General features: G+C 37.4%; 1 protein-coding gene across 1 annotated transcript; it reads left to right on the plus strand.

Moving 5' to 3' along the window:
- Positions 1-243: 243 nt before the first annotated feature.
- LOC141398002 (PHD finger protein 12) lies at positions 244-5,000 on the plus strand. The gene is made up of 6 exons (XM_073975088.1): positions 244-471; positions 660-850; positions 997-1,451; positions 2,196-2,455; positions 2,533-4,208; positions 4,278-5,000. The coding sequence occupies exons 1-6, from the start codon at positions 424-426 to the stop codon at positions 4,450-4,452; spliced, it is 2,805 nt and encodes a 934-aa protein (XP_073831189.1). The 5' UTR covers positions 244-423; the 3' UTR covers positions 4,453-5,000.
- The last annotated feature ends 12,989 nt before the right edge of the window (positions 5,001-17,989 follow it).

Raw genomic sequence — 17,989 nt, forward strand, 5'->3', positions numbered from 1 at the left:
CTGAACAATTACTTTCCTAATCACTAAATTATACCTTAAATGTTGTATTTCAATCATTTTTAGCTAACAAAAAGTTTTTATTTGCCAGAAAATTACCGTAAAAGTACGTTGACTGTCAGTTTTGTTGGACCGTGTGTACTATGCTTAATCATTCTTTCTAATACATCAAAAAGGCGTTCAAAATGTACTATGTCAATCATCCAATAAATCTGAACATAATGTGAAGCCCCCTTGCATTATGTTAGAAATTATAGCGGTTTCCGTCTAAAAACAACATGATTGAACACACTGAACAGTAATGTCAAACAAAATATCAACCAACGACGTCCAAGAGTCCTTCACTCTGATATATTTATTGTCGTTAATAGAAATAACCAACGATTATTTATTAAATTGTTAATAGAGAAATAACGTTTGGGAACAATGTCTAAAATGGAGAATATTCCTAATGCTGAATTAAGCATTATGGAGGTAAGTGAAGCCAATAGTAACACAGTAAAGTGAAAGCCTAGGTCTTGGCCAGTAATTCAACTGTGCTGTGTTGCAATGAGAGAAAAAAGTGGGAAAAGTGTGTACAGCTTTCAAGTGAATAAGTTTTGCAGATACCTAAAACAATTGGAATTGATGAAGTCTTAACCATATCTTTTAATATTCCATAGCAAATACAAGTTTTAATAAGACCACCGCCAACAGATGAAGAAAAATTAGGTGTACGACCGACGGCCACAAAACATCCATACTATAAGAGACCTGGACGTGGTCATAATCATGATTTGTGTGATGCATGCGAAGAAGGTGGTGACCTATTGTGTTGTGATCGTTGTCCCTCCAGTTTCCATTTGCAATGCCAGTAAGTAATGCGCAATCAGCGCTATAATGTTTTGTTTGTGCATGGTCGGTAATGATAATTCTTGCTTAGCACAATTGTTTGCCATGTACCACTCATAGATATATGTATGTATAAGACATAACCTTAAATTATGAACTGTGTTACAGTGATCCACCACTTACGGAAGATGATATACCCAGTGGACAGTGGTTATGTCATAATTGTCGCATGACATTAAAAACAGCACCATCGAATTCTTCAAAATCTAGTTCTGTGGAACGTACATCAACAACATCAGCAGCAGCTGTACAGGCCGCGGCTGCAGTAGCAGCCAATTCAAGACCTAATACTCCTTCCGCTGGCGGTGATTTGGAGTCTATACCTTTGAAAATACGTCATTTACGTAAACGTAGTAGTAGTCGTGCCTCGTTTTGCAGCGATTTAAGTAGTACCGAAAAATACTTATCAAAATTACCAGTAGGTATACAGCGAGCATTGGATCCTAATAAGAAACCCACACCATTGGATGAGCTAATCAAGGCAGCTAGTATATTAAATCCAAAACAATTTGAGCTGCCCAGAGAATTGGAGATTCATACACAATTTCCAGGCAATGATAAAAGTAAGTAAAAATTAAAATAATTATTATTATTATTGTGAAATCAGTTAGCTTCCGAGCAAGTGTAATTCTGGTAACTTTGTAAATTTTTGCTACGATGAATAGGATTAAAAAATTGGAAATATCAAACCACGTGCTATGGCAAGATATTAAAATGATTTGGAGAAATCTTGGCATCTAAACGAGTATAAAAATCACTCATGTCGAAGTTGTTTTTAAAATGTTATCTTTCTCAATCTTGAAAGCATTACAACATAAAGTCTTTTATGTTATTTTAGCTTTAAGTCCGTACCTCCCAAAATATGAAAATTTAGTTTCAAAACCATATTGTAAAAAGAATAGTTGCAATTCATTCTAATTGTTAATAAGGCCCTAAACTGAACCTATTCCGTACTATATAAAAGTCATATATTTTAGTAAATATCCAAATACTAGTTTCACCCACTATGAAGATCGAAGATTTATATACTTTGTAGATATTCAATTTAAAAAATCAGATTAAAACTAAATTATATAAACTACCGTTTATATCGCTATCTATTACGTTGAAGAGCTTGTTGGGCGAATAGGTACTTTTATTTTATAAACTACCGTTTATATCGCTATCTATTACGTTGAAGAGCTTGTTGGTCGAATAGGTACTTTTATTTTGGAATTTGAAGAAAAGTTACTCTGGGGAAGGATGTAGTTATTTGCCATTTCTGAAGAGAAATTTTTGAAACCTAAATTTCTCACTTTATTTTGCAGTTGAACCCATTCGTAAAAATGGCAATAATCATAAAAAGCCAAACTATCGAAGAAATACCAAACCCTTTGAATTGGATTCGCAGGGTTTGGTACCGCTACCAGCAAAAACATGTTTTTATTGTCATCGGTCGTGTAAAAAAGCCCCATTGGTAGCCTGTGATTATTGTCCCTTGTTTTTTCATCAAGATTGTTTGGATCCTCCAATGACGGCACTACCAACTGGATTATGGATGTGCCCAAATCATGTGGAAAACTTTATAGTAAGTTGAAACTTGAATCAAATGCATGATTAATTTGTTAACTAAGATCAACTGTCTTCTTTGTGTGTTTCCTGCAGGACAATAATTTATTGTCCAGTATTTCTGCTACAGAACGTGTACGCCTGTGGGATAAATTTTCACAGCCCTTCGATCATGAGGCAGTTAAAATGGACTTTTTTCGTCGGGTCCACATGAAAAATCCACCATTCCGTATTAAAGTACCCGTCAAGTCCAGAGAGACAATTGAAGTGCCGCCAATGGTAAAATATCACTATGAAAATCCACCTCCCTTGTTGCCCTCCTTGAGAGAAACTCTGCGCTATGACATTGTGAAAAGACGCAAATGTTTACCTAGTTCTCCAGAGGTTATATCAAAAGAAAGTGTTGCTGAATCCTTGGTTAAGGATTTGGAGGCGTTGAAGACAGCCAAGGCTAAATTTAGAGAAATTCAAAAGGAATTGGGTCGTGTGGAAGAGTTGAGTAGCAGCAGTAGCAGTGATAGTGAAGAAGAAGAACAAGAGGAAAAAGGGAATAAGACAACAAACGCTGAAAAGTCGTCACATGAGGATAAAACAACGCCATCCGCTGAGTCCATTGAAAAATCCGAAAAATCAGACAAAGATAATGAAGGTTCACAAGATGAAGAGGGGGCAATTGACAAATCTGCCAACAGCAAAACATCACAAAAATCGAAACGCACAAAAAGAAATTCAACAAGCCAATCCCAAACGTTGTCAAGTCTAAAGGAACCAGAAATAAAAACCGAAATTGAAACAATACCTGAAGAAACATATGAAAAGCCATCCCAACCTATTGTAGTCCCTACAGAGGATCACATAAAAAGTGAACCTCTCAATCAAAGTGCAGAAGATTCAGATGATGAAACAAAATATGATCCCCAAATTGATTCTGAACTTCAATATTTAGATGTGGATCTTATAAAGAAGTTGGCCTATCAGCGTTTGCAGCAACTAGTGCAAGATCATCCAGAAATTGTGGGTCAATATCAAAATCGAACTGCAGCAAAACGTATACGAGAGCTGACACAAACGCCGGCAGATCAACCAGCCGCTCCCGTACCATCAGCCATTCTCTCACCAACTGATGTTAGGCGTTTGAGTATAATGTTTACCGGGGAGACATCGTCGATATTGGCCCAACCCAATTCCGCTTCTGAAGATATACCTCAACTGCATCCCGCTTTAGCCACCGCTGCTGCCATTGTGGCTGCCGATGAAGAGGAACAGAAGTACACACCACGAGTCTATACGGAACAAGAGAAGGCCCATGAAATTGCCAGTAGACTTGAATTAAAGTTATTGCGAAGAAAAATACGTGCCAGAGCGGTGCTTACCCCACTGGGTGACATTCTTGAAGATAATCGTTGGTTTAGCAACATTGAATTGCATTCTTCATTCTTTATGCGCTACCGTAGTATCAACATTGGCTATGGTGATTCAAATATGGGAGTAGATGTCAACCTTTCGGTTATTGGTTATTGTCGTCGTGTATCCCCTAAGCATGCCACCATTTTTTATGATGATTTTTCCAAAACTTATGAATTGATCAATTACTCTGAATATGGTACAGAGGTTAATGGTCAATTATATTCCTGCGATTTTACTGAACCAAGTCCCACACCTGCTAAGAAACTAAAAGCGGAAGATGTTGAACTACAACGAAAGGTACAAGCCATACTGGACAAGAGAAGAGGTATACAACGGCATTATTTTGTACCGGATACTACAGCTAGGTATGTCTTAAAAATATTGGAATTTTTACTCTTGTGGATTTTATTATAAATCTTTTGTTCTTGTTATAGAATGGCCCCACCACCAAAACCGGACTGTAAATGTTCACCCTATGATGAAACACCCATGATAAAGGGTGCCTGGGAGGGAAGTGCCATTTTGCAGCATGGCTCTCTTATGCGTTTTGGTTGCTTGGCATTTGTCTTCTCAATACCTAAAATTGATACCTACAATGGTCAAGGATAAAAGCTCAAACCATCCTCGCTCGCTCCTCACCCACATCTCTCTACTTTTAACAAAATCATCTCACACACAAAAGTACAACAAAACAAAATTTTAAATAATTTTGTTGTTATTTTTTGGTTATTCTTGTTTTTTTCTGATGATAATATTTTAATGATTTTAAGCAACAATCATTTGTAAGTAGTTTTAATATGATTTTTTTGCTCTGTTCATGATTGATGATAACATGATTTTAGAATTGTTTTTTAAAAACTATTTAGTAGCGTTAGTTTTAATATATGGAAAAGGACAACAACAATTGTAGTTGGTATACAGTCACATGATACTGTATCCATGTTAGGATTTAAATGTATATACATAGATTTACTTATATACATGCTTATATGTACATAACAACATTTATATGTAGAATACATAACCTCCAAAATAAATAAATATTTTGGATATCACCATGATTAATTTCATTACTAATTTCACATTATTTAGAATAATGTTGTATTTAATTGATGATATCATTAATGAAAAATAAAATTTTAAGATTTTTGAAAATATGTACATATTTTTAATATATGGATGGGATCTAATATCAAATGGTTCTGCAAAGTTTAAATATCAAACAAGTTAGTGTTTTTTTGTGTGTTTTTTTTTTTTAATTTAATTATTAATCGAGCTGTATGATCGGGGATACATTAAAAAAATTTATATCTAGCGAAGTCCTAGACAAACCAAACACTATGGGACGAACGTATCGTAACGTAAATTTTCGTTATTTGGAGCCCCTATTTATATGTACAATATTGCAAATTTGCATTTGTGAATTTTTCTTGTTTAATATGGGTGACTTCCGAATCGTCAGTTGTTTTGTATTCGTGCATGAAACAAGGGGCTATTAGATCGAGTTCCCCACTACTGCAATTTCATTTTTTCATTTCATTTTCATTTATTATAAATATCAATACATAGGAAGCCTTATAAGGCCAATTAATAATGCATTGTACAGAAAATTCTATGCTAAAGTTGTAATTAAATAACTAAATAATCCATATATTTCATAAGAATTTATATAAACTCATTTTATATATTAGGCTCCCCAGCCAGATGAACATTGCTTAAAAATAAAAGACAATATGATGGTCCTATGGCAGCTAGCTAGCTCAAAATGTGAAAAAACTTCTTATCAATTTATTGGGATCAAACGACCATTAATGTAACCTAAGAGTTTGTCTCTGAACGAGTTATATGAGTACGAAAATAATTTAAGAGGGGTAGGCAAATAATTCCAAAAACGATAAACTCGAACAAAGAATGATTGTTCATAGATAACCGAATGAACCAAAGGGATATCGATTTGAATATTGCGAGTCGAGTTGATGAATGAAAATTCATTAACAAGAACTACAGGAGAAGACGTTTTCATAATTTTATAGAATTGTAGAACCAAGCGGAGGTTAATATAATCACGAAATGAACACCCCAGAAAAGTATATGCACATTGCAATGCACGGGTATGCTCATGCAATTTAATACCAAACACATAGCGTATAACTTTTCTGAAAATTCTTTCTATTCTATCAATACAAAATGACCATGTTCCAGAATAAATTTCAATTCCATAATTCATAAGGGACATTAATAGGGACTGAGCTAAATGGCATCTCACATGTCTCGGAGTATATACCCTTAAGCAATACAGCCTTCTTAAAATGAGACATACCTTATTACCAAGGTGGTCAATATGATCTTCAAAATTAAGATATGAATCAATAATAACACCCAGGCATCTAAGGGAGTGTACAACTTCTATCGGCTGGTCATTTATAAACAACTGATGGCACGGAAAACATCGATTTCGGGGATGAAAAATAATGGCCTTAGTTTTAAAATGATTAATTACAAGACTATTAGTAGTCATCAAGTTTGCAATAAAACCAAGGTGATCATTAATACAATTTTGAGTAGTGTGCGATGTAAACAGGAGATAAATGTCATCAGCATAGACATATGGTTGACAATGGGTATTTTGCATACTCGAAATAACGTCATTAAGATATACTAAAAAAAGAATAGGCCCCAATACGGACCCTTGAGGTACTCCCGAAGTAACCTCTCGAATTGATGAATTAATACCATTAAGAGAAACATATAGAGATCTGTCAGATAGGTAAGAATAAACCAGTCTGCAGGCGGTTTTGGAAAAATTAAAACCACTCTGAAGTTTTGATACGAGAGAGCAATGATTCAGACTATCAAACGCCTTAGACAAATCCAGTGAAACCAAAGTGCAGCTATTATGGGTATTTAATTGTTTTCTAACTGAGTCTGTCAAAGCCAATAACGCTGATATGGTGCTGTGGTTTCGTCGAAAGGCAAATTGGTTCGGATGAAAAAGAGAGAATTTATCACAATGTTCCAGAATTTGTGCTTTCATCAGATTTTCCAAAACTTTTGACATAACGGGAAGTATTTCATAAAATTACTATAGTATGGGACTCGATTTAAGAACCCCTAGTTTCATGCACGAAAACAAAGCAACTGACAATTCGGAATCAGCCCTATATTTCTTTCAAGCCAAGCAGGCTAAGTATCTTGTAAATTATTGGTTTGTTCCTTTACTTTTAAAAATGGTAACAGTTGTGAACTGCTATCATATAAATTGTATGATTTTTAAAGAAAAACGGAGAGTTTACAGACAACTTTCTGTAACAATTTGTACAAATTATAGTAAACTTTTTAGTAACGGGACAGACCTTATATTAGGGTTAGTGATTTTATCGCAAGTTTAATGCCGCCATCTATCTCGTCATAGAAATACTTCATGTACATTTGTAGTGGTTGGAGTCTGTGATATTTAGTTAGTATTGCCTTTTATCTCCAGATGGCAGGCTTCATAAGAATCCTTCATTTTTAGACTGGGTACAAATTTAATCAACTATTTCGAGTCATTTTTGCTAACATTTTGCTTATATTCCTCGACGGCGGGTACTTCGACATCATCCACCACACCACACGGTGAGATGCAATAGATTCCAGGAGCGGGTGCATCTCAAATGTTGCTCTGGGGCCTAATTACGACATTCGATTCGATAGAGAATTTGCTCGTGAATGAAAAAAAATCGAGCTATGAACACCTTTGTGCTCTCCAAAGAACACTAAGAAGGTAGACGGTAAAAAAATTTGTTTATTTTAAAGCAAAAACTAAAAACAAAATTATTAACGAAAAATGCTTCTTAAAAATTAAAAATATACTTTTCAATGCCAGAATGCGATTATTATATTTTTACAAAGTGGAATCTATTTCGGGTCACTATTACTTTTAATTTTTCACAATTTTCTATAATTTTATAGAATTTTCATGTTTTCATTTCATTTTACGAGAAACTTGCCGCACAACAACTTGTTTGTAATATTTTTGGTTTGTTCCTTTACTTTTGAAAATGGCAAAACCGGCAAAAGTAGTTAAAGTTGTAAACTGCTCCCATATGAATTGTATGGTGTCTGAAGTAAAGGAACGCTTTTCGAGTAAAAAGTGGTAAAACTTGAAGATTCTTGCATGTAAAGGAACGGAGCTTTGTGTTTACCATATGTTTCACCGTTCGATAACCGTATGTATCGATAACTTTTTTAAATAATTTCGATCGTACAAGGGAATCCAAATTTGTCTTCGAACAAAAACTCGCTCGATAACGGATGCGAGAATTAGGCCCCAGGTCTGTCAAATGGGCTGATATCCGTATCGTCAGTTGCTTTACAAATGACTGAAAATCTGCGAAGTATTATGTTTCTTAAAGCCGTTGTACTTAACAACTGCGAAGCTACGTGTTTCAAAACGTCAAAAATACGCATTTTTAACGCAGGTAAAAAGCAAACATGTATCATTTTTATTTCTGATATATTTAGTTGCATTTTCGAGGAACAATGCATGAGTTATTAATCCGATCGGATTTTATGTCTTTACGAATTTTCGTTGTTTTATATAATAGAGTTAAGTGAATTTTAAAAGGTCGGCTTTATAGCACTTTGTGGTTACGAAGTCTTTTTCTGCGAAGAAATCGTATATTTAGGAATAAATCCTTGATAATTAAAACACTTGGGATGCCAAGCGAGAACTTAACACCGCCATTTTGTCAATTTTTTTAAGCCCGTAGTCATGAATTTAATGGGAATTTATGTCTGTGCTGTGAGACGTCCGAAGACAAACTGCAAATGAAATATTTTGACGAAGTTTAAAGAACACTTGGAAAACGTTCATTTCACCAGACCACTCGATTTCATCACCTCTGAACGACTCGTGTCGCAATCATCACCAAATCCCGTTCAAATGTTCCGTTATATTTCGCTTATTTACCTTTATAATACATATTTTGTATAAACAGCGCTGATTTCACATGGACATATAAATGGCACACTTTATTTAAATTGCTTATGCCCGTAATTTCTAGCCCTAGGTAACCGGGTAAGTAGCTACCTATTAGTTATCTTTACCTACGCGTTTGGTAATTTCTACGTGTCATTTACCGAGGCGTGTAAATTTTGAAAACATGTGGTAACATTGATGATTTTCATTCATGATGTTTTACAATTTTTAACACATTGGCAACGATCAACCAGACAAAATCCTTGGTATAAGTAACACGGCCGTTTTCGACCCAGTAACGTTACCTATGGATTGAAATTATGACATTTTGCTTACACGGGGGATATCTATGAACTCATAGATAACTACGCGTAGAAATTACGGGCATTAACCCAGATAAAGCCACTGGTCGTTTAACCCAGATATGCCCACTGTCCATATGGACACACAAAATTCTTGCTAATTTTATATGTTATGTTTATCAAAGTACCGTTTATTTTGGTGATATACTCAGTACACATCTGTAGCTCTTGGGATATTATGTGATTCCATTATTTTGAGCTACTATTTTTGAGTTTTGAGGTCTAGTTCATCGAAGTTGCCACCTATCGCTTAGTTTTTACAATGATTTGCGTTATGACCGATTAATTATTGGGCAGTTTTACAACGAAAACATACACGATGTGGAGCCTACTACGAAAAAATTTTAACTAGATGCCGAAAAGGTTCTTTGGACTATATGTCAAATGTTTTGCGTCCCATAACTCCCAGTTATATGATAAAAACCTGTGTCCAAAAGTGGCCTCAAAAAACACTTTTTTCAAAAAAAAAATTAAAAAACATATAAACATACAGTTATTATTTCACATTTGCTTCTAAAATAATATAAAAATACTTTTAAAATGATCACGATCAAGCAATGGGTATATCTGGGTTAAACGCCTCAAAAAATGGTTGCAAAAATTGACGTTAAACTCTGTTTTTTCGAATACTTTTGTGGTTTTTTTGCATTTTGTTATAGTATTGTCTGTTATCTCTCATTTCACGCTTATAAAGCTTTATTTGACCTACGCATTTCCACGCAATCGGCCTAGAACCCTAGCTATTCAAAAATCGACTTTGTTGTAATTTTCGACTTTTGATGAAAAATTTAAATATGCGATAAAAGCTTACCCCCTGTTTTTGTAACTTATTTTTGTTCGTTCGTCTATATTCGTTATAATTTAGGCATCCATAGCTCAGCCCACAGATGACATACAGACTTAATTTTTCGTAGATGAGTTCCATATATGGTTAAGAATTCCTCATTTAAAAATCAGCGCTCTACATTTGCGCTAAGGCGAGTAAATCGATTTACAAAATTTGACAGTTCGTGTGAGAAGAATCCATTTTTTTTACAAAAACAGGGGGTTAATCATAAATGTAAAACCATGTTTATATTATAGCCTTTTGCAGGGTTAACCTTCTTCATGAGGATTTGTTTGACGTATATGTAATGGAATTGACATTTAAAACCAAGTGGGTTTGTTAAATCCGGTTATATATAAACGTACTATTAGAATCGTAAAAAGTCAGGGATTTGTTAGTAATATATTAAGAGTATTTTCTCAATCAAAAACCAAGGGATTGGCATATAAGGATACACCTATTGGCCTGTTCCCGTACTTTATAAAGTGGTAAAAGTCGTAAAAGTTGTAAAAGTCGTAAACGATTTTCATATAAATTTTGTGTACGGGAACGCAAAATGTGTAAAAAGTGGTAAAAATTGTAAAAACTTTTTAGTTCTGGAACAGAGCTTATATTACCCTCCAACGTTTTTGGCACTTTTAAAAGAAGGCCAGGTTCAAGGAAAACTATACGTTTTAAAGAAAAAAGTTATTTATTAAAAATGCCTAAAAAGTCTCAAAAATTTAATTTTCATAAAAAATTTTAAGTTTTCTCGCAAAAAATTTCTCGTTGCTAAGTGGGTCAAATCCGTGTTCATTTCTTTCAAATCACCTGTTATATTTGTAGGAAGTTGGAAAGTGAGGTTAGGTTAGGTTTAGGATGCGCAGCTGCCGTGCTGGCAGCCACTCCACTCGGAGACCTTGAGGTCCATTGTGATCATCCTGACTATTGAGGTATATGTGTTGTATATGGTGTGATGTGATATGATGTGATGGGAATGTAAGTCGGCTATGGATGAAGTAATTGCGGATCCGGCTATATGGTTATGTGTGCAAATAAATGGTGATGATGTGAAGTAGAAGTGTGATGTGATGTGATGTTTGTTATGGATGAGGCTGTATGATGTTACGTGTCTATAGATGATGATGTACGGTGATGGGTATATGGTGATTTGTGCATACGGTGATGGTGGTGTGCAAGAGACATGAGCTGTGATGTATATTCTGGGTATATGGTGATTTGTTCATACGGTGATGATGGTGTGCAAAAGACATGGCTGTGATGTATATTCTGGGTTAATTGTTGATTTGTGCATACTGTGATCATGGTGTGCAAGAGACATGGCTGTGATGTGTGTTCTGAATGGTGCTTTTTTTTGCCTGCAGATGGTGTTACAGGGGCTGTTGATGATGATGATGAAGTTAGCTGTATGGGAGAAGGTGTATTAGGTTGGAAAGACGGGAAAGGAGGGAAGTGGAGAGTGATGAGACGAGAGAGAGAGAGAAATAAAAAGAATGAGTGAATGTAGAGGAAAATACCAGATTTAGAAGAGGATTGATTATAAAAAGAGTATATATAAGACTACTCAAAGCCTATGTTGATCTGCCCCAGAGCCAATTTAAGCTCTTGCAGTAAGCTAACAGGACTATAGGGTCAATGGAGGAGAAGAAAGAGAGAGATTCAATCACATGCGCATCAAAAAGTTTATGTCTTTTGACCATCAGTCTAGGACACCTACACAGAAGGTGCTCGATTGTCTCAGTCTCCTCCTCATCCTCGCATAACCTACAATACTCAATGTTGTTGTCCTCCCACTTACAAGTCATAGATCTTATTCGGCAATGGCCAGTTATGACCCCTGTAACGATTCTGATTTCTGACTTGCAAAGTGAAAGAAGGGACGCTGTTCTACGCCCTGAGATTGCCGGCCAGATTGACTTAGATACCCTGCATCCAGGTATATCTTGCCAAATTCTTACGGTTTTCCCTGCGTAGAACTGCCTGAGTTTGCCGAGGAAGTAGCAGAGCGGTGGCTTTACGCAGTCCTCCACCCGTAGGTCCGAGGATTTGGAGCCACGCCTCGCCAATTCATCAGCTATCTCATTACTCTCAACATCACAGTGCCCTGGTACCCAACAAAAATTGACGTCCAAATTGCATGTTTTAAGAAAAGACCTATAGTTTTGAACAATCCTAGATTTGATGGTGTAGGATCCAAGCGCCTTTAAGGCAGCCTGGCTGTCCACGTAAATGGTTGATGTTATACCTGCATTGTGCGTCATTTCCTCTAGTAGCTCTAAAGCTTTTAAAACAGCAAAAACCTCGGCCTGAAAGACACTGCAGTCGTCGCTAAGTTTATATGAGCGGCTAATATTCAACTCTTCACAGTACACACCAGCTCCCGTACCATCTTCCATTTTTGAACCGTCGCACTGTGGTCCCAGCCTGCGACAAAAATGCAAAAATCGATGTCTACAAATTATGATTGTAACTATTCAAATCTATCGTAGACACATCAAATTTTAGTATTCCGGCTTTCTTTTTACAACTTCTAACCATACTAGCTAAAGCAGAGCCACAGAAGTGAACATTTCCATTTGAAGAAATTGAGACATTGAAATTTCCTTTAACGTAGTGACAAAAACGTAATGTGTAAAATTACTATAGTAAGAAATGGAAGTTAAAGTTGATGGTATTTTTATTATTTTTAATTGATAACATAATAAAATTGTATCTTTATTTTGTAGTAAAATTGATCCCTTTTGAAATGTATTGTTGTGAGTGGTTATTTATTTAATATTGTGAAAAGAAATAGACTTTTAGTACCTTGGATCCTCGCGGATCCTCACGTTATTTTTATTTAAATGTTCGTCTAAGTGTCCAGAATTAGGAAAAAAGTATCTCGTCTGCCGAAAGTTGCCGAGCGGTATTCAGTTTTCATTATACTGAGTATACTCGGAGTTTTGTGAATGTTTAGTATAGGGTTTTTGGGCGTTTTCAAGCAATCGGTGTTATTGTTTTGCATTTTGTTTCGATCTTATTTTATAAAAAAAATGATGTTTTTAGGGTTACAGTATGAATGTGTGTTTTCACATTTGTATATTTTTGAAATATGGTGTTCAAAAAACTTTGTCAATGCCAGCATGGGACAGACGGTATTCGAAGAAATTATGGCAAACCTTCAGGTGGATGTTGCGGGATATGATTTCTCTAAGATGTCAGATCGTATACACTATCTCTGCAAAGGAATTTTAAAAAATCTGGATACAGAACAAGAGAACAAAAAAATTTATAAGCATCATGCAAATTGGCTTGCCTGCCGTAGATTTAAGCTCCACACAAAAAAATTAAACAACGTAGAATGGTTAAATTGGCAAGCAGGAACATATGGGGGTCTTGTTTACTGTTTATATATCCTGGTACATTTTAGTCTATCTGGGAACTCTCCTAATCGAGATATCCTGTAGCTAGTATTTATTGTAATTTATAGTAGTAATCCTCCCGACTAAAAAATCAAATAAAACATCTTAGTTTCCAGATATTCCCTGTTTGAGACAATGTCCTGTTTACATATAATATAATCTGGTACGCCCTTGGTCCATATGTTAACCCACCTAGTAAGAATATTCTGTGCCTCATTTTGTTGATACTTGTTACCAGTTAATCTTTGTCAAGAATAAAATTCATAAAATGTCATGATTTTTACAAACGTTTTTGTAGGAAATTTAGGCCAAATACTTTAATATGCCAAATATCGGGGGTTAACATGATATAGGACTATACCAAAATGTGCACATATATTGATGAATTTTAATAAGAATGTATGATACAGATTACAAACTCGAAATGTCAAATTGCAATACAATCAGTTGGAAAATATGTCCAAAATCGTTAAATTATAAAAAACGGGAGGTACGTCTATATGGGGGATATACCAAAACTTGGACTTCTATAGACCATAGACATACTCAAAATGTTTGATACCACCAAAGAACACAAAATGTCCAATTACAGCGAATTCACTTCGAAAATATAGCCAAAATCGTGAAATTAATAAAAAACTGAAAGTACCGTTATGTGGGATCTATACCTATGAGTGGACCAATACTGACGATTTTTGGGGAAAATTATCTTCTAGTCACTACGAGTTAACGGTCAAATTTTCAAATCGATATCTTGATTAGAAATATTTTTGTCGCTCTCTCCCATACAAGCTAAACCACAGTGCGTCGGTAAAAATGGGTAGACGATCGGGCAGTGGTCTGTCCTGCTCCCAAGCACTTCTGTCAGGGATAAACACATTCACTTTGTGAAAGTCCAGGAATGGTGAAATATAGTCAGTATCACCCCCTCTGTCACATAGTCCAATCTGGCTGTCTATCCGTTTCAGAATACTAGCATGTTCAAGCTCTGACCAACGCCACTGATTTATCTCCTTAAGCCTCAAGGCACTCCTGGATGCTTGGTACTGTGTCAGAATGTCCAGTGTTTGGAAATTCAAAACAGCATTCAGGGCTGCCTGCCTCATTTATCTTCCTCTTCTTGGTGAATAGTACCAACTCCGTTTTTGCCGGGTTCACACCAAGACCATTGTTGTATGCCCAGCGTGAGAGTTTGACCGGACCACCTTGCATAAGTTCAGACATCGTAGATAAATATAGTTGAAATTCGATTATCACTGAATCGATTATCCGGGAACCTCCATTATCCGTGATAGAAAAGAAATGTTGGACTTTTTGCATTTCTTCTATTTTTCGTTATAAACTTCATTACCAGGGAGTAAAAACACATTTTTCAATTAATTTGATTAAGCAAACAAAAGGTAAACAAACGATAACTGGAAATTATCCCGTACTACACAATTTTAATACTTACGGTATCACAAAAACCATGGGACAAACTCAATTCAGATGAATCTGATGATGATGATATTATGTATCCTTCTAAAATATGGTGGATTACCGTAACAAATATATTAAAATTTGCAGATTTTCATATTATTGTACAATATTATGCCATTTTTACCTAAAAATATGTTCAAAAACTGCAAAAAAGCATTGCCTCCATTATCCGGGAAAATCGATTATCCGTAATGCCTCCGGTCCCGACCATCACGGATAATCGAGGTCCGACTGTATTTCCCACTTATTAGGATTACTACATCGTCTGCATATGCAACTACCCGAGTTCCGAGTCTTTCAAATTCCTTAAGTATCCAGTTAACCACCAGAAGCCAAAGTAGGGGAGATAGAACTCCCCCCTGTGGAGTGCCTCTGGTGACCGACTTACTGACGGAACTCTTCCCAATACTTGAATTTATAAGCTTACTTTCCAGCATGCTATCAATCCAATTAGTAAGGATAGAGGGGACACCAAGTGACTCTAGAGCAGAATGAATGGATTCGAGTTTCACATTATTAAAGCCACCTTCGATATCTAGGAAGGCAGCTAGGGTGGAACTCGAACCATCCAAATTATTTTCTATACAACTCACAACGTTATGCAGCGCTGTTTCTGTCGATTTCCCTTTGGTATAAGCATGTTGTGAACTGCTTATGATGTCATCATTCATGTATGATCTAATTTCCAAGTCTAGTAACCTTTCCAAAGTTTTTAGAAGAAAGGAAGAAAGGCTTATCGGTCTATAGTCCTTAGGTAACGAATGACTTGGCTTCCCTGCTTTGGGAATGTAGGTCACAGTTACCACTTTCCATAGTGCCGGTATGTGCGAAAGTAGAATGCAGGCCCTAAAGATCCTTCACAGTATGGTTACCAAACTAGTCGGTGCATTCTGAAGCATCGCTGGAATTATACCATCAGGTCCAGGAGACTTGTAGGGCTGAAAAGTACTAATCGCCCATGAAACTCTGTGATCACTTATTAGCTCGTCAACAAGGACCGAATCCTCCCAGGTGTAAGTCCTGCTCAAAGCCAAATGGAAATGGATCTCTGCTAACAGGTCAAGAGTCTCCGAAGCGGAGTTAGTCCAGGTACCGTCGTTTCGCATAATGCTCCCAATGGGTTTTGGGTCCTTTGAGATCACCTTGCGGAACCTCGCTGCTGCACTAACCTCCTCTACGGCCTCGCTAAAGTTTATCCATGAGTTTCTTTTGGCCTTCCTAATCTCACTCTTGTACTTGTTAAAGGCATCTCTGTAAAGATCCCAATCGGTACTGAGTTTAGATTTACTAGCCTTGTTATATGTTTTCCTACTGTTGTTCCTAAGTTTGGCCAAATCTTTGTTCCACCAAACTGGTTGAGCTCTCCTACTAGGATATGTTAATGGGCAGGTCTTTTCATACCACCCTCGAAGAATACCTGTGAGACCTTCAACCTGTCTATCAATTTCCTCCGCTGTGTGGGGCTCAGGAAGCTCACGCAGACTTGAAGAAACGAGAGAGTTGTAGTTTTCCCAGTTGGCTCTTCTTGGATTGCGATGAGGCGTTTGCCTTTTACTACTATAGCAGACTCGAAAGTGTATCGCTCTATGGTCCGAAAAGGAACACTCCTTCGATACTCTCCAGTCTGCTATAAAAGTATCCTCCATATTTGTAAGGGTAATATCAATGACTTCCTCCCTTACCCTATTCTGGAAGGTGGCAGTGTTTCCCCTATTACATACTCGCAAATTATTAACTAAAATAAAGTCGAATATGGACTCACCTCGCATATTGGTGTCACTGCTTCCCCAGTGGAAGTGATGAGCATTTGCATCACAGCCCATCACCAGTTTGCAACTGCCCATGGTCTCCTCCACCAGTTTGCGCACCAATCTGTTCGGCGGGTCAGGTGTCTCGTACGGCATGTAGACCGAGGCTAGCACTAAGGCCCTTTCGGTATCCTCATTTAGCCTCACTACAGTCGTATCGCTGTAATTGTAGAGTTGAATAGGATTAAGACTTTTCTTGGCTACAATACAGGTTCTTACCTTATCCTCACTGGATGCATAGAAAACAGAGTAGCGACTATCGTTTAGTCCAGAGACCCTATTTTTGTATAAATAGGGTTCCTGGACTAAAGCGATGTCTATTTCGGTTTCTGTGAGGGAGAGCAGGAGTTCGGCAGCCGCAGCCTTGCAATGATGCAAATTAATTTGCACCACGCGAAGGCCATGCTGCCGAACCTCCTTACTGCAACTGCGGAATCCGGAACCGAAGTCCTCCAGATCCGAAGTACAGTACTCCCTCACAGTTCCTAATATATCTCGCGCTCTCGTTGTCCATTGTGAATTTCATCACGGTTCCTCCACCATTCTTGAAGGACTTCACCAGCCTCCAGCTGTCCGTCAGAAGACCTCTGTTCTGCTACCTGATCATTTTCAGAACATCCGCCAAGTCTGATTCCGGCGGTGGCACCCATGTCGTGGCTGCGATCCTACGAGGTATCTCGCCCACAGGAACCGCGGATAGCCTACAGCCGTCCCATAGTGCACCGGAGTCCTCAATCGTTTGGATGAGGAATTTCTTAGATTCCTCATCCTGACAATTTAGAATCCTGATGCCCATATGGACGACTGCCCTGCCAAATTCCTGACATCTACCTCGTCTGAGGTAATCACCTTCCTCAGAAGAGTTTCCACCAGGAGCCAGTGGTCGTCGTCGATCATGCCGTCCGGATCAGATCTATCGATGATCGCAACCTGGAGGTCATCCGGGGCGATCATCTTAGCGGGTCTTGTTGGATCCCGCGTCCTCTCACCTGAAGGTTGTGGGGGTTTCAAACCTTGGCCGACTTGGGTGGTCTTCCCTGTTTGAGCCCTTTGAACCGTCTGGTGGGCGGGCCGAGTGACTGTTTGTCCGATTTTTCGCGGTCCTCTTAGCAATCGGATGTGGGTCCTCAGAAGATCTAACCCTCTTGACGCATTCCTGCGCAGATGTCTTCGATTTCCCACCCTGCTTTGAGGTTGATGGACCATCGGACGTGCCAGTTACTATCCTCCCAGCTGTACCAACGCCTTTTCTCACAGCGTCAGAAGGGCACGACTTACCAGGGGCAGGCGATCCTACAGTGGTCTGTGAG

The sequence above is a fragment of the Musca autumnalis genome, unplaced genomic scaffold, assembly GCF_047663935.1.
Source record: "Musca autumnalis isolate F117 unplaced genomic scaffold, ASM4766393v1 scaffold_3, whole genome shotgun sequence".
Classification (NCBI taxonomy): domain Eukaryota; kingdom Metazoa; phylum Arthropoda; class Insecta; order Diptera; family Muscidae; genus Musca; species Musca autumnalis.